This window comes from Heloderma suspectum, chromosome 3 (genome assembly GCF_057233095.1).
Source record: "Heloderma suspectum isolate Gila_16-S chromosome 3, 16-S_ref, whole genome shotgun sequence".
Classification (NCBI taxonomy): Eukaryota; Metazoa; Chordata; class Lepidosauria; order Squamata; family Helodermatidae; genus Heloderma; species Heloderma suspectum.
Window position 1 is genome coordinate 271,414,568 of NC_139460.1, and position 25,055 is coordinate 271,439,622.

Below are 25,055 nucleotides of genomic sequence, written 5' to 3' on the forward strand. Positions count from 1 at the left end.
TTAGTCAGAGTGAGGTGGCTACCTCAGGCAGCAGATGCCTGGGTGTGAGGAGCAACAGCGAGGTGTTGGAGGACAGAGCTCTGTGGGTCATGTGGCCTGTCCTGCAATCCTAAACTAGCCCTCTAAGCCACCAAGTGACGGGAAGCCCAATCCAATTGCCAGTGCTGAAGTAAAATCCAACTTCCAGTTCAGTCAGCTTTTGTACATGGAATGGTTGGGGGGGATGCGCCATTTTGTCGTTCGCCTCAGGCACCAAAATGTCTTGGGCTGGCCCTCTTTGTAGGAAAGGGAAAGTGTAGTGGGTAGGGAGGAGTACTGGGAGTTGGAAGGGGTTAGTCACCAAACTATATCGCAGAAGCCAGATTATAAAGGAACTAGGTCATAGTTTCATGCTGACAACAGAAAGAACCAACAAGCTGAAATATCAGAAACATCTGTAGGGCAGAGGGTAAATTTAAGAAACCCACCTCACAGCAGCCTTCCCCAACCTGATGTGAAAGGTTTCAACCTTTAAGTGAAAAGACTTAAACCAATGCCAAGCAGATTAGCCAATGGCTGGGGATGATGGAGTTTGTACTTCAACACATCTGGGAGGCACTAGTTTGGGGAAGGGTGTCTCAGAGTAATACCTCAGACACACGCACACATAACTTTTCCCAAGTGGATCACTGTTGTTTTAAGAAAGTCAGTGTATGGTTAGAAAGTTAACTATTTACTAGTTTTTGTAGCTTTTAATGTTTTAACTGTTTTTAATGTTCTTGTTTTTATTCTTGCAAGGCTTCATTGTTTTACATTTTTATATACCGCTTTGATGGCTTTTTAGCAGATAAGGTGGTATATAAATGTTAATAATAGTAAAAGAAATCATAAATAAGTATAACTAGAATACATAAATGAAGTTTTCACTTCCTGTCACTGTTTAATCATCCTCATTTGGTATCATCCATGCGCATGGCACTTTGCAAAGGATGAGAGGATAAGTCCCTGGCCCAAAAGGCTGCAGTCTAGATACCAACAGGAGGGAGGAAAAGGAAGGGGAGGGAATAGAAGTAGAGGTGAATAGGGGAAGCATACGTGATTATTTCCTACACTTAATGGTGAGTTGCAGGACTAATGTGTTGTGCCAAAAGCAAAGTGAAAAAGTGGACACAGGTGAATTTTGTGATTCAGATTATCTCCCCGCCCCCGCTTTGCTCCTATTCCCAGGTGGCCAGAGTCATGCCAAATACTACCTTTTACTTTGCCATCCTCCGGAATCCTGTTGATCTCATGGAATCTTCATTCACCTATTACAAAATGATGTCCCCATTTGCCAAAGCCAGGAGCCTGGAGGAATTTCTCAACCAGACTTCCCAGTTTTACAGTGCCTCAGCCAAGGATAGCCATTATGCCAAAAACCTGATGACGTTCGATTTCGGGTATAACCACAATGGGAACTTCTCAGCAAAACAAGTCCAACTCATGCTGAGTGCTATTGAGGCACAGTTTGACCTTCTCCTGATCTCAGAGTACTTTGACGAGTCCATGGTGCTGCTAAAGGCGGCCTTGTGCTGGGAAATGGAGGATGTGCTCTCCTTCCCCCTCAACAGCAGGCACGATAGCACCAAGGTCCATCTTTCAGAAAGCACAACAGAAAAAATAAAGAGCTGGAATAAGCTAGACTGGGAGCTCTACTTGCATTTCAACAGGACCTTCTGGGAGAAGATAGACTGGCACGTTGGCAGGGAGTACATGCGGCAGGAAGTGAGGGCCCTGCAGCAGAAACGGGAAGAGCTGGCAAAGGTTTGCCTTCAGGAAGGGGGCAGCGTCGTCCCAAAGAACATTAGAGATCAGGGCCTGGCACCGCTGCAGTATGGCAAGGCAAAAATCCTAGGCTATAACTTGAAGCCTGGGCTGGATATGGCAACAAGGCAGACGTGCCGGCGCTTGGTGACCCCCGAACTTCAATACAGTAGACTCCTGTATAGGAGACAGTTCCTCAAGAAAACGTTGAAGTTCAGCAACCCAGCTCACTTGCCAAAACTACACAGCCGCAGGACCGTTTGAGAACAAATCAACAAGACACACATTAGTAAGAACTGGGCTCTGACCACATCCTGACATCATCAGGCCTGAAAGACCAGTTACAAAACATCATAGAATAGTAGGGTTGGAAGGGGCCTACAAGGCCATCGAGTCCAACATGTTGGTGCCCTGTGCGCATCTTCCATTAACCTATTACTAGGGCCTTTAAAAATATTTTTTGATGCACATGGGAATCAAAATCCATGTTCGCATGTACCTTCCATCTGTAAGTTGCCAGCCAAATACCTGCAGCTTTCCCTCTTCCAAGATTACTGTAGGAAACTACATTTTAAATGTAGATATTGTTAGGAATAACCAAGCAATAATTAATTTACAGCAAGTTGGACTCTTGCACAAATGTACTTGATGTATGGGCTCTGAAGTCCTGCCAACAGGGGAAGGGATTTCTAAATACCACCACCACCACCCCAAATCCTGGCATCCCACTTGAACTCCAGGACTGATTACCTAATTTGGGGGGTTTAGTACATTACAGTATTTCTTATCATGTGTGGCATATAATGTAGTGAGAGGATGATTTATATTGATTTCTGTATGATGGACAAACAAGCCAGGAGCGCTAGATGTAAAATGATGGGATGTTAGAAGCCAGCAGCATCTATTTTGAAATAGCATGCCTTGCAGGAGAGGCACAAGCTAGTCCCAGAGATCCAGCACAGCTCTAAGCATGTTCTCTATCTGCATCCCTTGCTCCCAAGTACTGACTTCTGGTCTTTTGTTAATAAATACCTCAAAAGCTGCTGAATGGGGGCCTTGGAGAGTTGAAGACAGGAATCTCTCTTCCCCCTCTGCCCTCTCTCTCCCCCACACTTTTCCCACATAGGGCCGCTTCATACAACTTGGGTTTCATACACAAACATGACTTCAGTGTTAGAAATAGTGTCTTGTATGAGGCAGCCATCATGTGGGGTGTTGACTGTCATTCAGCTCGAAGGCTAAATTTAATTTTGGAGAAGCTCTTGGGGCTACATTCCAATGGTGGGTGGAGGTGAGGCCAGAGGCAAAAGGGATGGGGTCCAAATTTTAAAAAATATCAAGAACTGCCGGCTTATTTAATGTAAAACTCTTACTGCCAGTAAGTAAGCCCTTAGGAGAGACAATTCAACCTTTCAGAATGGGGGAAAAATTGGCAGGACATCTGGGGAACCCTGGAAGGATGGATCGGGACCCCAGGTTGGTGGGATTTGCCCCGTGGGCCTGCCCTTGCCAGTTTCTGTTACTGAGGTTTTTTTAAACCTGAGAAGTCAGAAATAAATAGCTATTGCCAGCTCCAGCATAATTTCTTCTGCAGAGAGCAATACCCATTAAATACACATACGCACACAGAGAGGAAAAGAATCCTGCCCGCTCCTGTTCAAGGGTCCTTCCTACAAAATAGATTGATGTTGCTTTTCCAACTAACATTTTTCACGGCTGTAATAATGTAGAATTCATCTCTGGAGGAAAAATCAACATTAGAATCAGTTCCTGATTGAAAAAGAGCTGGCAGTCTCTGCATCCTCATTAGGACAGTGGAGTTGAGTCTTGCTAATGATGAGATAGATGGCCAAGTAAGCAGTGCTGTTCTAATTACTACTTCCCCATCAGATATGGCAGAATCTGACATGTGATGCCTCGTCTGGACACTTTCAATATGACCATAAGTTCACTTTCCACAATTATGATAGACTCTCTTGAAAAAGAAAAACAGAAACAGGATGCAAAGGTCCACTGATTTCAATGGGATATAACTAATTATGGATTTCCTTGTGATTGTAATCCAATCCTATGCATGTTAATTCAAAAGAAAGCAGCACAGAGTTCAGTGGCATTCAGTCTCCAAGTAAAAATGTTTAGGATTGTAGCCTTACTGTGTAACCCTACGCATGATTACTCAGAAATAATTCCCAGTGAGTTCAATGGGACTTACTCCCAAGTAACTGCAAATAGGGCTGTAGCCTAACTGTTCAACTTTAATTATGATGGGAGTTGCAGTCCAATACATCTGGAGGGCACCAGGTTGGGGAAGGCTGACTTAAGCAACGGATTGGAGGAGCGAGAAGTACAATAGTGTAATGCTCTTGGACATGGCCCTTAAGCTGTTTAAAGGTTTCTTGCTAAGTGTTTACACAGACATTTGTGCTTTCACCACTGCTAGAGACTTATTCAGATCAGCTGATAAGAAGCACACACAATAATGAGTTATGCTCAGAATACTTTGAATGGTTTTGCATTTATTATCCACTATACTCAAGGGTTGGGGTGCAAAATTATACAAAGGTTATTCTAAGTCACAATACAGGTGCAAGGGGCAGGTTCACCTTTACTAAGGCTGCAATTCTATACCCACTTACTTGGGAGTAAGCCCTATTGAACTCAGTGGAACTTACTTCTAAGTAGATATGCATAAGATTGCACAGTAAGTGCTACAATGCCTCTTATTTCGCTCTTCTTCCATAGGGATTTGATTTGCTTAATTTATGCCCAACTCTAACTTTGTAGAACAATAAACAATATAGGTTATCACTCTGTTTCCTAGAGGTGTAAAAGCTGCAATGTAATTGGGCAATGAGCTAATAAATCAGCCTCCCCCAACCATGTACCCATGCTGGCTCAGGAGCTGTAGTTCAACAAATCTGAAGGGTGCCCAATTAGGGATGGCTGCCCTGTGCTGATTGTGTTTTAATTTGTTCTGTTTTGAAACTGAAATTCCTGGCCATTTCTTCATTTTTAGAGTTGCCTAGTAGCAGAGAAGTATAGGTAAGGTCACCAAACCCAGAGCTTAGAGTTACTGGGTTTCCCTTTAAGATGTACAGAGAAGGGAGAATTGCACACAGCGTAGCTTTTCCCATGATGGTATTGCAGCGACAGGACAAGCTGTATTTGGTGAATTCTCCTTTTTGCAAACCTCTTAAAGGCCCGGAGAAATTCTCAGAGTCCAGATCTAGCAGCTTTAGATGTGATGACCACTCCATTCAGCAGCAGATGCCCAAGAAACAAGGGTCAGTAACTGGAGGCTGTGGGCCAAATCTGGTGTTTACTAGCCTTGCCATGACAGCTGAAGTCCTGCATTTAACAAGGATGTGAGGAGACAAGGGCCAACCCTACCATGAAGCAAAGGGGGGCAGACTGCTTCAGGCAGCAGATTTTGAGCAGTGAGTTGCCATGTTTTCATTACTCAATTTTCACCATGGGGAAGGAGAGTGCCATTTGAATTGTCTGCCTCTGGCATCAAAATACCTTGGGACAAATCTGGGGCAAACCCCCAAACATCCAAGACTTGGCATGTAGGTACAGAGTGATGGGATCTAGAATAAGCTGACAGTATCCTAGCTCTTGAACATGGAAAAGGCACCAGCACTAGAGAGAGCATGAAGTGAGCTATTGGGGCAACCGAGGTTGCCACCTATATTAGGAGTTGTGTCAGGAAGAGCCTGAAAGGAAGCAAATATGAGACTAAGCATCAAATGTTTACTGACACATCCATTCCAGAATTCTGTAGCTCTCACGCTATTTATAACGGTATAAAAGAACATATAGGTAGCTAATTTATCTGGAAGGGGACCATAGTATATTTCCAGGTAGAGTCCCAATGCTGCAGTAAGCACACTACAGTATGGGAGAATATCCCGAACACTGCACTAGGAGGAAGACCAGAACCTATGGAACAGGAGGAGTCCTAACATCTGCAGGCCTTCACAAATACGAAGTCCAATCAAATTCACTAAACCAGGAGATGCAGTAGCATAATTAAGTAATTAATATTCCAGCTTTCTTCAAAGAGCTCAGCGTGGCATACATGGTTCCCCACTCCCACTTTACCCTCACAACAACCCTGTGAGTTAGGTCAGGCTGCTTAGTTGGGGACTAAACCTCAGTGTCTCCAGCCCTAGTCTAACACTTTAACCACTACACCATATCTGAAAGTTGTCCTTGTCCCCTCTAGGTAGAATGCACTGCAGGTGACCTCAGAAGGCCACAGAGATGCTCAAGGTCTCCCCATGCCCCTAAGCAGAGACTAACAGGCTGTCCAGTCACCACTGCCAGTCTCTTTCACTCAGTTCTCTCAGTTGGTTCTGAGCAGCTGATCCTCTTCTCTGTTTTTGGCTCTCCCTGTTCGATGCTGGACACCAGAGGGAGCTTTTCCCTTGGGTATCCTGTATTTGTTCTTTTGATTGTAAAGCAGGTTTGTCTGGAAGAGTCGAGGGATGTTCCCCTGATAAACGAAGATTGCTATCAGCATCCCTAGAAGAGAGCCAAAAATAAGAACATTCATGGTCTGAGGACAGATTAAGTTGCCACTTTGCTGAAGATAAGCAGATCTGGGGCTGGCCAGTGCCTGGATGGGAGTCTGCCTGGAAGCCCCATGTATGCTAACTTGAATTCCATATCAATGTACTAAATAAATAACTGACTCACTTTTGTTTCCCTGTGCTTTTTTCTGGAACACTGCAGCATTTTGGAGGCAGACCATGGATAGGGTTAGGGCTGCCCAGTGCCAGCTTCTTGGGCCCTGAGCAAGGCACCCTCCCAATGGGATCCCTCCCTCTGTGAGTTTACTTTCTCACTGCCATTGTGACCAGCTGCTATTGCTCTTGGGCTTCTCCACACTATGGAAAAATCCGGCAGGCTTTCTGCTTCCATTTCCATGGTGTGATTAGGATGGGCTCCTTTAGGGCTTCATCACACGGAGCTTTTATCCTGCAATTGAGATTGCTCCTTCACGGAAGTTTGCGGGCTCTTTACAAGACGCTGTGACCCTGCCATGACTCTCCTGCACTAAATAGATCGCAGATAATGAGCTAATCAAATTACCCCTCTGTGTTCCGCTTCAGTTTCCTCAGTAAAAAGACTTAAAGTGGCAAGAAGAGGAGTAAGATCAATGAAAGATAATGGAAGACTCAAATATGGGCAGAAAGGGGGGGAAGCGCATGTAAAGGGAGTCAGTGGTGATCCTGCATTTAAAACGGAAGCAGAAAGCCCCATTTTAAATGCAGGATTTTAGGCTGGTGTAGAAATGCTCTTAGATTATGAACATCCTGACATGGAATTGAAAACGCCCTTTTTTAGCGGCATTACAGGGCTTTCTATGGTTTTCAATGAAACAGCGCCATCCAGTGGCCAAATTATAACACTACATGGCATTTCACACTGCTCACACAGGGTTGTGTGTGTGTGTATTATTCCAGCTTATCTCCGACCTTTCTGAAAGTAGGATAAACAGGAAATAGCATGGGAGAAGTCATGGAGGTGGATGACGTCATATAAAGGACCCACAAACTTCCATGAGCGTGCAATAAATCGCTTGTGCAGAGATGCCCCCGTCTCATCATTGTTACCACTTGCTTAATAGGCAGAGAACCAGTGAGCAAGCAGGCAGGGGCATCTACTGCTCTTCTCACCACCACCGCTGGGCCAGAGTGAGAGGCAGGTGGACAATCAGGTTGCAATGGTGAAGAGGAGGAGCAAGTCCAGGGGGGCCCTGCGAGGTGTGGGCCCTGTGCCTGATCATGCCTACCCTTAACACTGGTGGTGGGGCCACCCCTCCCATTAGGCACAGTGAGGCAGCCTCCTCAGGGGCAGGTGCTGGGGAGCACAGAGCAGTGACAAGGTGTTGGAAGACAGGAGGCTGCTTTCCTGTGACCAATGTTGGAAGCAAAATTCAACTGCCAGTCCAATTAGCTTCGGTATGTGGAAAGGGAGGGAAGGGACCCTGTCCTTTGCCTCAAGCAGAAAAATGTCTTGGGCCAGCCTTGGGAAGGGTGTAAATCCATTCGACAGTTCCTAGCCAGAGGATGCATCCTCTCTCTTCTGACTTGCCCATACACCTGCCTGCACAGAGCAAAACCTAATCCATTTATTGGAAGAACTACCGCAGCCTTCCTTCCTCAACCTGGTGCCCCCCGCAAATGTGCTGGAGTGCAACTCCTATAATTCCCAGCCAGCATGGCCGTTGCTAGCTAGGAATTATAGGAGTTGTAGCCCAATACATCTGGAGGGCACCAGGTTGGGGAAGGCTGAGCTAGCTAATAAAACCTGCATGACTGGCAAGGTTACCAGTGTTTGTGGAAAGACTCCGAGGCCTTTGTGCATGGGCACCTTCATTATACATGAGCTTGCCCCAGATTAGAAAAGCATAAAGGGGTGTCAAACTCCTCTTACCAAGAGTGCCAAAGGCAAGTAAATATTGTTGTGCTTCCACTTTGTTCCCAACTATTTAAAAAACGTTTCTATTAGTTTGCTTTTGTTCTAGAAATCAAAAAGATTTCCTAAAACAACGTTACCGGCAATTAAGATAAGCAAGATATACCTGTAAGGACTGTGTGCGGCTAGATCAGGCCAATACTACTGATATTTAACCAGCCCTTCTCTGCAAGTCAGTTAGAGCAGGGGCTGGGGAAGGACAGCTTAATTGGGACAGGGGGTGGGGGAGGAGAACTCTGACCTTCCTCTGTTGGATTTTCAAATACTAGCAAGGATTCCTGGCTCTTGCATGATAAGACCTCTGGCTGGCACATAACTACAGAATTTCCCTTGGAGGCTTAAAAAGAAGCTTGCATTTTAAAGTTTAGTGTTTTACTGCATGGAAACAAATTAGGGCATAATCCTATGCATTATTAGACAGAAAGGAGTCCTACAACTCCCAGCATTCCCCAGCCAGTAAATCTAAACATGCATAGACAGAAAACAGTCTGGGAGCTGTAGGACTTTTTTCTGTCTCAGCTTGCATAGGATTGCACTGTAAGTCTTTAAATGCTTCAGATACAGGGCCCATCTTTAAACCATATTTTTCTTTTCACCATACCCCATTGTTCTCCTTCTCTATCATGTTCCCCTCAACTTTTTATTGCAAGAGAAGCTGCCTGGGCTATAGCTTGATCTATTTACTGGAAGGGTGGACAACTTGTGGCCCTCCAGATGTTTTGGCCTACAGCTCCCATGATCTGTCACCATTGGCTCTGCTGGTGAGGGCTGATGAGAGTTGTAGGCCAAAACATCTGGAGGGCCACAAGTTGCCCACCCGATGCTTCCTAGCCAACTGCTGTTTTGTTAAGAGCAACTTTGTCAAATATATGATTTGTTTTAACTCAGTATCTTTAACATTTCCAAGACGAATGATTAACATTCCTGTGGGCAGTATCATCTTCTCCAGAATGGGCCAAGGTGCTTTTGGTGTATCATTTCTGCAGCTTCTAGAAATGCATCCCCATGTTTCTCCAGTGAATCTGCTGGCAAGGCTCTTCTGCTTTTTGCAGTACCAGTCAGCTCAGGCTCCAGGTTTTTGAGGGCCCTTGGGCAAGATACCTTCAGTGGGCCCCTGTCCTCAGGGAGTCTATCTTCCCACCATCATTGTCACTAGCCGCTATTGCTCCTCATCCTCTTTCTCATCATTGTTACTACTTGCTTGCCTGACAGGCCGAGAGCCAGGGACCAAGTAGGCAGTGGCATCTACTGCTCCTTCTCACCAGCTGTTATCTGGACTACAGTAAGAGGCAGATGAATAAGCAGATTGGAAAGAGAAGCAACTCCAAGGGGCTCGTGTCAGTGGGCTCCTGCTGGGGCGCGAGCCCTTGGCAGGTGCCCAACCATGCCTACCCTTGACACCGACCCTGACACTAGTAACAGAGCTGGTTGTCTCTTTCCCAGGGATTTGGGGGACTTCTTTCAAACAGGTGCATTATTTACATTCCTGGATAGTCCCTCTTTGACTGCTTGGGAAACATCACCCTACTTTCTTCATTTCTCTTTCTCTGAGACTGTTCTCTGCCTCTCCGAATGCCTGTTGCTATCTTTATTTTTATTTTGTGAAAATGTAAAGAAAATGATGGTTTTAGCCCCGGAGTGACTCACCTTCCATTTGGTCACAGGCCGTTTGTTTGTTTGTTTAAAAAACAATGTTTCAATGGGATAAATTATATTTAATTGTAATTTACCACCACATGGTCTGAGCCTTGGAGTATTTTCAAAGTGACCAAAATAAAATTTGACAGGAGTATAAGCATTAGCTCTAGTAACGCCAGAGTTGCAAGCATGGTTGCACCTTCCACTCTCTTGGAAGCTGGCTCACCTGTGATAGGTGCCAGCCAATACACCTGTATGTACTCCAGTAAGCTGTTTCCAGAGCAGGAAAAGATCATGGCATAGGCGAGGGCAGGGTTAAAAAAGGCTCCTGTAAAAGGTGTAGCTGCAGGAGGAGAAAACACACACACACACACAGTTTAACCCACCTCTTTTCTTCTCAGATTGGCTTACAGCCACTAGCATGTGCCACAATAAGGTCTATTCAACAGACAGGATCAAATGCAGTGTTTAAATGAAAATAAAATGGCAGGCTCTGGGAGTTTCACCTGAAGGACTGAATTTTGAGTTACAACTCTACCAGGTAGCACTTGGCAGAGAGTAGCATCCAGGAGCAGTATGGGGTCACTGTGCTTAATTGCTGCCATCCATTAGCTGCTAATTGGCAAGCTTATTTCAGACGCCTGCTTTGTTTGGGGGGTCTAGCCACCAGTGGTGTCCTGGAAAATGTTGAAGTGGAAGAGATCATCATGACAAGATATATCCTTCCCCAAAGACCAGCGGTACATAATATCCCATTTGTCTTATGCAGTCTTATTATGAAGAGTTACCTAGAAGTAAGCACCACGGTGGTATTTACTTCTGACTGCATAGGTTCAACTTGTAAAACACATTGAGCTTTGAACAAAAGACCTTCAGGCAGCTGAAGTGCAGCCTTTTACCTCTGAATGAGAAATAAAAACAATCTTGCAAAGAAGTGTTACCATCTAATCTGCTGGCGAAAAGGAGGAATCCCATCAAAATTAAAGGAAAGAGGTATTTAGTCTCCACTTGGGTATTTTCCTCATTCTCTGACATCCTCTATGCCAACCTTCCCCAACCTGCTGCCCTCCAGATGTTTTGGACTTCAACTCCCACCAGCTCTAGCTAGCATGGCCAATGTTCAAGAATGCTTTGAGCTGCCTTCCAAAACCTCTGGAGGGCAGCGGGTTGGGGAAGGCTGCTCAATGTTAATCTGTCACAAGCAATTGTAAAACATGAAGATCTCTGTTATCTCATTCACTTGCCAAAGCAAGGAGGGCCCATCAATTACCCTGGTGCTTTGGCAGAAGGCATCATCACTCCTGCTCTGAAAAAAGTCTTGGAGCAGTGCTCCCACATGTCCCCCCTCCGCTACACCACTGCTGGCCATTGTTGTTCCATCTGCTTCCAAGCTGTGAGAGATGGAGAGAACTCTGTCACCAGGAGCACCTAGGTGCTCAAGTATGGGTGACTGAGCAAGGGGGACTGAACTGGCATGGTGGAGTCACTGGGAGTCAATGGCAAAGGATCCCAGCAGGGGCTGAAGGCTGTGGAATGGAGAGCGAAAGGATGTCTCTCTCCGAGCCCAGAGTTCAGCCACAGGGAGTCAATGCAGGGTGAATGGAAAGGAGCTCCTGAGTTCAGAAGGACCTACCCTGCGGAGGAAGGAAAACCAGAAGGCAGCAGCACTAGCAACAATTTGCCTGGGATGAAAAAATGCCCACGCTACAGCCCTGAGTGGAATCGTTACTGTAGCACAGGGATAGGCAACCTGGTGCCCTCCAGATATTTTGGACTACAACTCCCATAATCCTTGCCCATTGCCTTGTGGGAGTTGTCCAAAACACATGGAGGGCACCTGGTTGCCAACCCATGCTGCAGGAAGCAAATGCTGCTACTGGCTCCTGCTCTTCAGTCTGGAGCAGTTTCGAGACCCAGAGGAATCAACAAAGTGCACAAGGAGGAAAGCACCCAGTGCCCCTTTGCCAACTGATGACCTTGATTTCCAGCTGCCTGGCTGGGCTACATCACTGACCATTCCAAGCACCCTTCTAGATTCTCATCCAGTGTCTCACCTTTTGCACTTCTCCTAGAGTGGAGGCTCAAGGACAGCAAAGTCCACCAGGTGCTTACAATAGCCAAGAAGTAAAATGTGAGGATTTTTCCACCCTAATACTGTGGAGGGGAAACCTCAGCTGATGCTGGGGAAAATTTCCTCTGAATTTTCAACAGGGGGTCATCAGATCCAATAAATAAATCCCCCAACATTAATTTCCAGTGAATGTTACAGATCCTGCTTCCATACCTCCGAACCTCTCAAGTAAAGACTAGCAGTTATAACAAACTTCACACTGTCATGTGAACAAAATCTTCAAGTCACAAAAGTATGCCATATGGTGCCTTCTAGATGTCTTGGACTACTCATCTGGAAGGCTGCCATATCCCATTGGTGCACAAAAAAACAATATATAGTTTAAATATAGATATAATCTATACATTAGATTACAATCTATAGATTTATCTATATATCCATATCAATACATAGTTTTTGTGCTTTCTAAATTTGTATCACGACAAAAAGCAGGAGTCTGGTCTGGAGTCCTTACCTGCGTAGGCCAAGGCAGTAACTGTGAGTGCCAAAACAGGGCTTCTGTACATGGGAGAGCTGACCTGGAACCTAAGAACCACTAGCTGGAAAAAAAATGCACACAGGGCTTCCACAAAGATGCCATGTGAGACAGAGGTGCTGAGAGATGAACTGCAGTCTTGGGCCATTAAGTTCTGAATCATGTGGAAATCTGTCAATTCCCTGGACCAATATTTCTTGGTAAATGCAGAGGCTACTTCCATCCCTACAAATTGGGCCAAGAGTTTGGCTACGGTGGCCCGTAAAGAAAAATCCAAAACTAGAAATTCCTGGAGAGAGACAGTAGGGTTGGTGGAAGCGCCATCAAAAGTAGCACCATGAACCAAGAAGAGAAGAAAGAGGAGAGTCAGGCTCACGTCTTGGCCAAAGCCACCACCCCATGGACCAATCTCCCTCAGCATCTTCAGTTCAAGGCAGCAGGCGCACATCTGGAATGAGCTGATCAGTTCACTAGCAAGATAAAAGTAGACCTTAGGTGGAAAAACTTTCTTGGAGAACCTCCTGGTCACCTCACAAAGGGCCACGACGGAGAAGAAAAAGGCTATGGAGATGTTTAAACCAGCCATGCTGAAAATCACGCAAGAGAGGGGAAGTGTGCGGTGAGGCAAGGGACTTCACTGCATGGGGAGGGGGAAGAATAAGCCACCTGCTATTCTTCCACATAAAAGCGCCTTAAGCAAACGTGGCACAGACTGACAGGCAACCGAGTCAATAGGGTCATGGAAATCTCTGGGAAAACCAACACATTTGAAATCAAGAAGCAACTGGCTTGGACAGAGTATAGCTCCCTTATCACCACCACACCAGCTCCAACTGGAATTTCAGCTTTGTTCTTTTGTATGACTGCTGGCACCAGTCAACTCTTCTTTAGCTAGAATGCCAGTAAGCTGCAGCCTGGAACTGGTTCAGAATGTAGTGAAACGAGCAATTTTATATTTTATATATGAACTCCAACAAGTGAGTTCAGGAGCACAGCAGTTGAAATCCTTGCTCACAAAGCTGTCATTTACAGACGAGGATTATGTGATCCTGTGGATCTATCTTCATCCTTTCCGACTGGGTCATTAGCTAATGTCATCAGCTGCTTTTGATTTCCATTTCAGGGAGTGATACCATTTCATTCCCATTCTCTAGGCACATTTTTTTCTTCATATCGAAACTATCAGGACTTGTCCTGGAGAGAAGAGGAAAGAAACAAAGTTTGCATGCACAAAACTGTTCAGGTTTCAAATCCTGAGGTAACTATAAAGTCTGTGTAGTGCAGTGCTAAATATCAGAGTAGGAGAAGGATGATCCAGGTTCAAATCCCTGCTCAGCTGTGAAAGTCACTGGGTGACCTTGTTCAGTCACACTCTCAGGTTAACATACCTCAAACAGTTATTGTGAGAATAGCCATATACACAACACCAAGGTCCTTGGAGGGTGTGGGATAAAACCAAAATAAATATGCAAGTCATAATGTTCTGTTCCGTAGAATCCACTTGAGGGTGTGAAACCAGTTTCTAGTAATTTGGGTGTGTGAGTGGCTTCAGCTCCTGAACTGAATTCTTAATTGGACTCCAAGGCAAACTTGTGTTTCACTTTGCCTCATCATCCTTCCTCAACCACCTTGCTGGAATGAAGGGGACCCACAAGGATTGGAAATGAACAATGGAACAGGGTAGCATGTAAGAATGCTGCCAGTGTTTTGTTCTAGTTGGTTTATCATTGTTTTAGGGTTCATTTTGTGTACCACCTTGGGTTTCCTTCAGAAGGCAGCTTATAAATCTTTTAAAATAAATGTATATTGGAAAATAGCACTTTCTCTCATGCAGCCCTAGCCAAGATGGAGGTGGGAACAGGAGCAGAGTTGGGAGAAACAAATTACATAGCAAGATGCCAAGCAAGCTCAGAGCACTTTCATATTTTGTCTTCCCTGGTAATGGTAGCTGCAAACCTGGAAACGGAGCAGGAAATGCCTGGTTGTAGATACTTCTTATCATAGGAGGATGAGGCTACAGTTGGTTTTGCAGAAGTTGCTATTGCCTTTGTTCTGATCCTCTGCTGGTATGCTATGGCTAGCAGCCATGAGCACAGGGACAAGTATAGATGTTATCTGGCTTGTGCAATGTCCAGCATGCCAAAGAACCAGTCACCCATGAAAAGCGCGACAGATGCCAGAGAAAGTTAAAATCTTGACGCACCCTCTGACCCACACACCAGCACAGAAGGCTCCTTCAGAGCCCATTTATACATTCAGAACTGTACATGACCACCTCTGTACACTCATCTGTGGCGTAGTTAATAGGTTTGGGCATCACCTAGAGCAAGTTCAGAAAGAGAGGGGGCAAAGGTTTAAGCAGCACTGGCGTAACAATCTGTTGCATATCTTTTCTGACACCTTGCGCTGGTCACACTCTTTAAGTCTCTTTGATTTAATGGACCCACCTGACTCTTAAAAGAACAGGCAGCAGCAGTGAAGGTGTGTGGTTGACTCTCTGGAAGCCCTATTATAATGCAATCATGCATGAAGCCAGTCTATTGTATTTAACTTAGAATTCTAAGCACGTTTCATTAATGTAGTTGCCAAATGGGTGAAATTCACCTCTAGAACAGAGTTTCTTGAATGCAGCTATCAGGGCCTTTGTACACAGCTACCAAAGCACCAGTTTGGTCCATTGACTTGTATGAAATGTAGCTGTTTTAGTGCAGTGAGTGCAGCCACCATCCATATTTTCTGGCCTCACCTGAAGCCACACACTAAAGACCAGTTTGAGAACCAATACTCATTCCACAAGTCTGCTCCAAGTGAACCAGCACACTACTGTGTAGATGAAAAAGCAGGTTTGGCAGTGGGAGCCACAGCCAATCATAGTTCCTAATGAGCATTCCTGTGCTTGTGCTGTTCACATCTTACATTTTTAGATGTACACCTAAAAATGTATTGCATGAAGTGGCTCTCAGATGCCCAAACTGAAGGGCTGAGTCTTCTCGCAGAGCGCAGTTATTAGTGCAAAATTAATCCCCGTAGATTTTTGCATGAGTAGATTTTTGGATGAAGCATAGCCTGTGACAGACTTGCAAATCCTTTCTGTAGGGAAAAACTAAATGTGGCATGAGAGAACTGGGTGTTACGGAGGTATCACAGTGGCACAACCCTCTTCAAGAACCTGGTTTTGGCCAACTCCAGTCACTCAGGAAGTATAACAGCATGGTTCACTGGAGTAGGAAAATATGGAATTAAAGTCAACATTTGCTATTGGTTTAGCCGCTGCTTTGCAGGAAAAAAAATTGTAAGCACCTTAGCAGCATGAATAACATGGCAGCAAGCATGTTCGTAACAGTTTTTCTAACCAGGAACTTATAAATGAGATACAGAATTCCCTGGACAACAGTATTCAATAGCATGGAAATGTCACAGCTGGTCTCTGGCAGTTAGGGAAGCTTTGGACAAAAATGATACTTAAGCTGTGAGCCTGTTCCAAATGAACCATCACACCATATACTCCTAAACAAAACTTATTCTCAGATTCTGATCCTACTATTAACTCAAGAAGGGGGGAGAGAATGAGAGCCATCAAGCATTTCAGAAATTTTTATTTCTAGCCCTGAAAGAACAAAGTCATTAAACATAGTCAAATACAGTAGTTAATATTGCAGTAACAATTAAATAACAGAATGGGATTAAATTAAACAAAAGGCAACAAAATCTGAAGACAGTAAAAAAAAATTGAAAGCTTGCACTACTTTCATTTCCATCTGATAACAGTGAGAGAAAGGGAGCAAAGAAGAAAATTGTTTTAAGATGTACGTAATTCCAGCTATGAAGACAAAGACATTCTCCAACTCTTAATCATGAGTTAATTTACTTCAGACTGTTCCAGAGGACACATACGGTGACCACTTAAGTTAACTGGACATACAATCAAGTGGCAAGTATCTCCATCCAAACCAGCAAATGCTAAACTTTTTTTTTTTGTTAAGTAGTCAGCTTTGTTTCAACTTATGGAGCAAGAGCGAAAAAACCCTGGGAGCTCATAGTTCCAGGCAAACCTGCGTTCATGGAACGAGACACCCTCCTCCTCCCTGCAGTTTACATCACAGTGTGCTACTGCAAACATGCTCAAGACTCAAAAGCTGATTCACACAAGCATTTTGGGCAGGGGGGACACCATTTTCAATCCATGGTGGCTTTTCGTCAGCCCAGATTGAACAGTGAGGTTGTAAAGTGACTGTTTTGAGCTCTCCACTACAGGCTTAGCTCCCATGTTAACAACTACGATGAAATAGTCTTTTTGCAGTAATGGACTGAATTGGGATTTGGTCGCATGTTGTGGCATTCAAGATAATGCCGGCTATCTCAACATTCAATCTAGGCTGACAAAAAGTCACCAAGGATTGAAAATAACCCCCAAACATGACTGTATGAATCAGCCAATATTTACTCACATTAGTGGTTGGAAATTTAGTTAAGGAAGGCAAGTTAGGAGTCAAGAGCTCTTCAATTTTTTGTTCAGTGTTCTTGCCCCTGTGCTAATAGGCTATATCCCAGGGTTATGTTCTTTAGATTTTCCACTTCTATACCAAGCTTTTAAGACATTTTCAATATATGTTCAGTCCATGTACCATACGAACTGCATGAATAGCTGCATAACGAACCATAATGGGTCAGGAACTTCCTGATGATTCCTCTAGCCAAGGAAGAATTCCCATCTCTGTTCACTCCAACATCTATCCCTAATCTTTTCTAGCAACAGGGGGCAAAGAAATTAAAAGAATGCACTGCTGAAGCACTACGCTGCAAGTTACACTTAGGAGAGCCCATATGGACATACTCAGGGAGGACACAATAGCAGGAGGGCACAAGAGAGACCACGGGATGTGCTTCAACAACTCCTGAGCTAATCCAAATTGTAAGCGACTTTTAAAGAAGGATTTCAGAACCCTTGCACAGATGCAGTCAACTGCTCATTTCAGATAATTTTTTTCATGAATTTGAAGGACAGTAATGTTTTTGTCTAAAAACTTAAGATTTTAGAACAGTGTCACATTTAATTTCTATCATTTAAAAAAAAACACCTACACCTACCTATCTCACAGGAGTCATGGTTCACATATTCCATTGCCAGCAACAGACAAAGACCCAATGGTAAGAAGTCTAAAATTAACTGTAAGGGGTCCTTTTAATCTCTTGGTGTGATTCACATGTATTAATTTAAGGGCAAGACTATCCTAACTTTTATAGTAACAGTATTCCAAGTCAAGGCAAAGGGAAGAACAGCACCTAATAGACCACTAAGACCAGGACATCACACCTCCTCGGACCAAACCGAAACACGTTCAAAATGTTCTGAAAGTAAATGGGCTGCTTTGTTATAAAATTTTCAGATGAATACTTCTGTCAAGATACAGGGCTGCAGGCTGGAGTGTGCTGTTACTTTCAGCTGTATTTAAAAGGCATTTCTTGGTGCACAGCAGGGTGCGAGCAGCTCCAAGATCTGAGAGAATGAAGCCCTTTGTGATGCAATGGCTCAGAACCTGGAATCTGGCTAACACACACTTTGCAACCTGTTCTTGAAACCCTAGCATAAACAATGTTCTTATGCCAACACACATTAATATTGTTCACAGGTAGGAAAGAGGCTTTCCACTGACCATCAGAAAAGCTGTAAGAACTAGGGTTTTAAGATGTTCTCCCAAAAATACCAACTAGGAATGCAAAGAAGCTATAGCACCAGTTTAATGAGTCTCTTAAGTTATTGTTTGGCACATTATCACTCAGGAATTCTCCATCAAGATAAGCTGCACATAAAAACATAGTGATTTTAAAAGGCTGATGTGAGAGTTGATGGAGTCCCCATTGTATATTTGGCCACCTCAACCAGAACTTGAATTCCTCTACGGCTCCAATTACTTTCATTCATTTAGGGAGGCACTTTATCTTGTGTTGTCTTCAGCCATAGTAGTTGATAAGTCTTTTAAGAGACAGGATCATCATGAGAAAGCAAGATTCTCCAGCCATTCACAAGCCAATTAAAATAATGTTGAATCTAAGCTGCTCTTTTACTTCCAATTTTTGTCTCCACAGAATAGCACTTTTGGTGATCAGAAGCTTCAGTTGGCTGAATTATACAAAAAGTCTTGGATCTTCCATTTTTTGCAAATCTGCTGGGTCTTTTGTTAGTAGAAACGGTGCATATATATATATTTATTTATTTATTTACTTATTTATATAAAAAAGGAAGAGAGCTCTAATACTTAGTCCTGACAACTCCAAAGTTGCTTTTGGAGGGAAAATGTACAACATATACAAAATGTATTTAATACAAAGAAGGGTAATTTAAAAATTCAAAAGGCACCAGCATAAAGCCCAAAGCCCAAGTCAGAACATGGATACAGCACTTTGCTATAAAACCACACACTTCCAAGACATCCCTTTAAAACGTTATCAACAAACCTATATAGGCAAAGGAGGAGTGGAAGACAATTCACAGGAATGGGGTTCTCTCCCCAAGCCCAGAGGATGGTTTGAGCATTAAAGAAAAGGAACACTTCCCTCCTTTCCTCTACATGTATTCAATCTCCAAAATTCAGAGGCATCTTTCCCTTATGTTAAGAAGTCCAGGAAACAAATTTCTATATCAAACTTTGCTGAGCCGCCTTCTTCTTCCCTCTCTGCTCATGTTCTTCTGTCTTTAAGGACAGTCAATGAAAAATTATGGTTCCTAGGTAGCTGGGTGGTTAATGCTACATCAGTTATAGCTAAATTGAACATTAGGAGAAAAAGGATAAGAGGAACTTTCACATTTCTACCATATCTGCCTTTAGTAACTCAGAACTTGTCATATTTTCAATGACTGACTATCTGATAAAGATAAGGGAAGGGCTGGGGGGAGGGGGGAGGAGATCAGCAGATCAAAGTAATGCCTCCCTCTAAAAGCTTGAATCTGTTGTTCAAGTATTGAAAGTGCCCAAGAGAGCACAATGAGTGGGATCTGGTACAGAAAAGTCATCAAAAAACAACTCATAGGCATAATAAAATCCATTTCTGAGTTGCCTGCAGAAGTGGTGAAAAGGCCAGCAATTCAGTTCACAACTTCTTCCAGACTTCTAGAAGAATTCACCACCACCATTTTTTTCTTTTCTTGTGTCTCCAAGGTGATTTTTCCCCCTTCTGCAGACTTTCAACCCCCCCTAACAAGAGCAACAAATTTATATATTATGAAGACTTTTTAAAAAAATAAAAAAACAAAAATCATGAAGGCCACAGGAGCAATGCTAACGGCTACTCTTCATTGCTTCTTTGGCTGCTAGGATCAACGGCGTCAAGCTTGACAAAGGTTTGGCCAGTTTCAGGAAAGGATGCTAATGGGAAGGGAAAGAAACCAATTTTAATGAAAGGGCACTTCTAATTAAACTATAGTAGCATAATTTCAAAAACAACACTTGGCAGAGAATGCAAAATTGAGATTATATATACACAATATATTATACACACACATGCATGCACACACAATATTATACACATGCACACTGGGTCAGACTGGAGCTTAAGAGATGGGCGGAGACTGGAGATATACCAACACAGCCCTTGCTGCCTGCATCTGAGCAAGGCAGTGATAGGGGTGGATCACATATTGTGCCAACCTGGATTTGTGCACTCCAATTTCCTCCTTTACTTCCTGTTTGACTGCAAACCAGAACTGGAAACCATGATTTGAAGTGGGTTTACAATTATGGTTTGCCAAGCTCAGATGAAAGAGCAAACTGTGGTTCGCCTCAAACCAGGAAATCAGGGAGGGAATCTGGAGTGCACAAGAAGAGAAGGGAGTGGAGAATGTGCAAGCTTGGGTCACAGCCTCAATGCCCAAAACACAATCTGGGAGTTACATGTGAACCAAACTGTAGTGATAGTTCCTTGGATCTAAAATGTGGGAAGAGGGCTCTTCCCTCATGCTTCCTTGCCAGGAATCCTTTTATCCAAAGGGCTGCCATCTTCACGGTCTTGCCGTAATGCAGGCAGTGAAAGGGTGATAGAATGCCCAACAGATTAGGCACTCTTACTCTCACACTCCAAGGTAAGATGGCCCTGCAAAAGTTTCAGTGAATGACTGGTGTGAAGAAGATGCTCCACACCCTAGAGAACTGCACTGATGCCACTACTGTTGCCATCTTGCCATGTAGTGACTATCCCCACCTGCATTTTGGCAAGAACAGGAACAGCTTCAACAAAGGGCACCAGGAGTCCTCTTCCTACCTCTTTTCCCTGACAGCCCTTCCCTGAAGCCAGCATCAGCCAGCTGAGCCATGTATTCACAAGCCCCTCCCCCTTTGCCAACTTGGAGCAAAAGTTTGTGCATCAGAGGCAAGGCTTCAGACTAGCTGGGGTGAGAGGAGAGCAAGTGGAGATGTCTGACACTCTGCTTCCCCCAGCCAAATCCCACACTGCTTGTCCTAGAGCATAGTGGATTCTGCAACAGACAAAGCATATTTGGGGGGTAGAGGGGAGAGAGAAGGGACAAATGCCTGTAGCTCACCACTTTGCTACATGGCTTGGTGGAACATGAACCTCCTTCTTTCAGGGATGTGTGGAAGAGGAGCAGAGAAAATGTATTGGGCACTTCAAAACTTCCATGGGGAAGTTGGGCAGCTGCCATAGACAGAGTAATTGCACTGTGCATTCCCCTACCAAGAACCTCCCCATATGCAAAGATATTCTCTTTACACTAATGTTCCCCATTCTATCCCATACTCTTCTGAATTAATTGATTATATTAGTTTTCCTGTACAATAGCTTGATTTGCTTGCTTTACAGCTTGACTAGAAAGCATTATGTCTATAGCTGATGCGATTTACGAAATCAGTCCCTTTACCTGTAACAGTTCTTTGGCTGACCCTCTTTTCTCTACATCCATTTCCAAACAACTATTTAGAAAGTCACGGAATATGGGGGACAGTTTCTCTGGGTTCTGCAGCTCCGGGGTGCCATTAGTTGCTATCAAATATAATGCCTGCAAGAAAAAAAAAAACCTTCAGTGTTATAAAAACTAAAAAATGGGTTTGCATACTGCATCTGAGTTTAAGTCACAGAACTGGAAAAGACCAGAGGGTTTATTCTGAATTAGCATCTTTCTGTTATGTTCTAGGAAATCCTGGGTTCCTAAGGAAAGGAGCAGTAACAGCTGACAGGCATCCAAAGCAGTGCTTCCCCATTACTATTTTATTTAGAACACTTTACCCTGTCTTTTGACAATAATGTCTCCAAGGCAGCTTATGCAGTAATAAAATATCACAAATCAACAGCTACTGATCCTCCCTCGCAATGCACTGTGGCAGGGAACTTTTGAGGTGCATTCTATGGGGTTCTCTCAGTTCATGAAAAGAGACACGGCTGACAGTTCTGCCTACCAATACACAAGAACTGTTATGTTATACACTGCAGTGTCCTCTGTTCATGGATGATCCACAATGGCTCCTTGGCAGACTGAAGAATTAGCTGAAGACAGGAACTTTGGAAACCCCTGATCTAGAAAAAACCCTGTCCCAATATCTGAAACATTTTCAACAGGTGCCTTTCAAGCCTCTTCCTCAAAACTTACAATACCCACAAGATTTTCTACTAGGATTAAAGGAGGTACATTATATATAGCCAGATTATACTGCCTAGCCCACTAATGTCATCTCTCATCTCATAGACAGCGTCTCTTCAGGATCTCAGGCAGATGTCTTGCCAGGCCTATCTGAGACCCTTTAGCAGGAGATGCATTATATGTGCTTTGCCACTGTGCTACAGCCCCAGTATGTACTGAAGTTCTCTTATATGGAAATAAAATGACAGTAGGAGTGTGACGTTTCCCCTTCCTAATACAGCTAGCATAATGCTGAAACCTAGTGGATCGTTCTCTGTAAAGCCACAATTCAAAGACCTATACAAATGATCAGGGAAAACCACATAAATGGAGGTTTCTGAACATTTCCACTTAACGCTTGTACTGTGTTAAGTGAAAAGCAGTTTGCCTCTTTAGCAGTGAGTAAAGCTGAAGTGGAAACTTCAGGAAATTGTGTAAAAGGTCCTATCCTGTATCGCTTCACTGGATTAAGGCATAAAACAAGACTTTCTTGCCTGCTGGTTAAATTTTTTAATTCTATTTTAAACTACAATAGATGTTTTATATTACATCTAGAGAGGAATACAGGAGAGCCTACCTGAACAACGCTGTTTTTGTAAGCTGGTAAACCTTTCCGTATTAGCAATCCAAGAGCAGACTGACGCTATTTCTCATTGAACTACATAATCATCTACAGCGCGCGCGGGGGGGGGATGACGACGACCTACAGTCCTTGGCCTAATTTCATGTAGTCCCCTGCAAGCCATCAGGCAACAGCCATCTGCCCCTCCTCCAGCAGCCACTCGGCTGGGCAGAAGGGAGAGAAGGGATGGCCCTGCCCACTTTTGGCTCTAGCCCCACCCGCTACCAGCATGTGGCCCCCGACAGATTACCCCCAGGGAATGTGGCCCTTGATAGAAAATTCCCCACCACTGTTCTACAGCTTAAATCTGTTACCATAATGAGAAAGCTCTGTGCAATGGACTTGCCTGTGCAGTGAACTGGCACTTTGTCTCAGATGACTGCTGAAGCTGCATTCTACTGATATTAGACTGATAACTGAATAGCAACCAAACGGGAAGTGCTTAAATGTTTAACTGACCATTCTAACATGCCAACAGTTCCACTAATAAAAGGTCACATAATCTTTCCCCTTTCTGATCTGCTGCTGTAAGTGCACACCAAGGCAAAACTACTCTTCAAAGCAGCAATACCTTACCCTCAAAGGATTTTCATTGAGATATGGGGGCTCTCCTTCAACCATTTCAATAGCCATAATACCCAGAGACCAGATATCCACTTTAGGGCCGTAGGCCTTCCGAGTGACTACTTCTGGAGCCATCCAGTAAGGCGTCCCAACCATAGTACTACGTTTGCTCTGCTCTGGAGTAATCTGAGCACAGAAACCAAAGTCAGCTGCAAAAAGAAAGAAGATAAAAAGTTGAGTTAAATTAATAAGTCCTGCACTTACTGTTGGAGTCATCCTGAGTGTCCTTATTACCCCAATTATGCTTTGAGAAAAAAGCTGCAACATTTCAGTGCTCCCACTATGCTTGCTCAATACTTCTGAAGGCTAAGCGAGCAGACACTAACATCACTGGTGACAGCAAATAGTTAAAAGTTTGAGAACTCTGAAAATTCCAGGCTGCTATTACTGCTTTTTAGCTCATCCTATTATGTCTGCTCAGCTCTGAATGGTAGAGATAAATTTTAAGAGACCAAAAAACCCACCCCAAAGGAAGTGCAAGATTAAGCCATTCCTGCCCTCGACAGCTAGCATGGAAGGGCCAAACTACACATTATGTGGGAGATCAATGATTGGCTCCCCCGATGTGTTTTGGTTTTTAAAAAAGGCCTGACCTACACATGAAGCAGAAGGCAGCAGCAGAAGGCTGAGGTGGTAGAACAGATTGTGCCACTTCAGACCACAAGTGGGGGATCACATCTTCACACCCTACATTAAAAAAAACTCCCTAAAAATAAAAAGCTAGCACAAGCAAGGAGCTGGAATAACACCTCTCTGTTGTGCTAGTTTTCTATTTATGAAGGCTCATTTTACATGGAGGAGCAGTAAAACTGCAATCCACCACCTGCAATCTAAAATGGTGCACTTTATAGACTGTGGGTGATGGATTCTAGTTTTGAATATTTCTCCATGTTAAAAAAATCCTCACTCAAAAGTTTTTTTTTAAAAAAAACCAGCAGCAGTAAAGCATGAGACAAGTTCTAGGCCAGCCAATTCCACCTGTACCAATTTACGACTTACAGTGAGTCTTTCATGTAGGAATGCATTCACAGGTCATAACTTGTCATCTGAGTCCCCCCGCCCTTTGTAAACTTCTAAGTCAAAATTTTATGAAATCTGTATAGTTAATGCCCATTTTTTAAAAGACTTAACGATACAGGCTTCTATACTCTTTACTAACCCATAGTTGCAGTGCAAGAGTTGAGATTGCCATGCTGATTGCTGAAGGTAGGAATCGCTCAATTCTGGATTTCTTTGCTCTTGTTCTTTTAATTACCATAGCTTATTGCCTTAACCTCTGCAATGAACTGAAACTTGGGGGGGGGGGGGGGAGTGGCAATCGCATGAAGAATGCTACTGAGAACTCTGGCCCACTGAACAATTTCAACGTTAGTCTAACCAAGGCTGCCACCTGCTGGCTTAAAAATGAAAATAAATTTAACCAGAGATGTTAAAACAGAGCAGCCACTGTGAGCTGGTTTACTTTTATAAATGGAATTAGGTATTTTAGTTAAAAAACCAACACACACTTTGGCATATTATCTACAGCAGGGGTAGACAACTTATGGCCCTCCTGATGTTTTGGCCTACAACTCCCATCATCCTTCACCATTGGTTATGCTGGCTAAGGCTGATCTACAGCTTACAATTTTGTCACTGCAACCTTAACTTTCATGGTGTATCCAAATAA

The 25,055-nt window shown here is 43.7% G+C and overlaps 3 protein-coding genes across 6 annotated transcripts in view; 1 reads left to right on the top strand and 2 right to left on the bottom strand.

The window, feature by feature from the left end:
- The window catches only part of LOC146351261 (galactose-3-O-sulfotransferase 2-like), a 22,834-nt gene extending 16,351 nt beyond the window's left edge, over positions 1-6,483 (top strand). Inside the window, exon 4 of the mRNA XM_084846955.1 lies at positions 1,207-6,483. Coding sequence (XP_084703081.1) covers positions 1,207-2,046 — 840 coding nt within the window. The 3' untranslated portion in view covers positions 2,047-6,483. The remainder of the gene's footprint in view (positions 1-1,206) is intronic.
- Positions 5,743-13,826, bottom strand: LOC146351262 (aquaporin-12-like). Its single transcript, XM_084846964.1, is given in 4 exon segments — positions 5,743-6,202; positions 6,204-6,309; positions 10,133-10,249; positions 12,492-13,826. Coding segments are annotated over 4 exon segments (915 nt in total). The 5' UTR covers positions 13,099-13,826; the 3' UTR covers positions 5,743-6,117.
- Positions 13,827-15,922: 2,096 nt separating this feature from the next.
- Positions 15,923-25,055, bottom strand: part of PAK2 (p21 (RAC1) activated kinase 2) — a 58,594-nt gene continuing 49,461 nt past the window's right edge. For all 4 annotated transcript variants that reach the window (XM_084846957.1, XM_084846960.1, XM_084846958.1 and 1 more), the window contains 3 exons: positions 23,339-23,535; positions 21,385-21,522; positions 15,923-19,876 (listed from right to left, as the gene is read on the bottom strand). In XM_084846957.1, the coding sequence (XP_084703083.1) occupies positions 19,790-19,876; positions 21,385-21,522; positions 23,339-23,535 (422 nt within the window). In that variant the 3' untranslated portion in view covers positions 15,923-19,789. The remainder of the gene's footprint in view (positions 19,877-21,384; positions 21,523-23,338; positions 23,536-25,055) is intronic.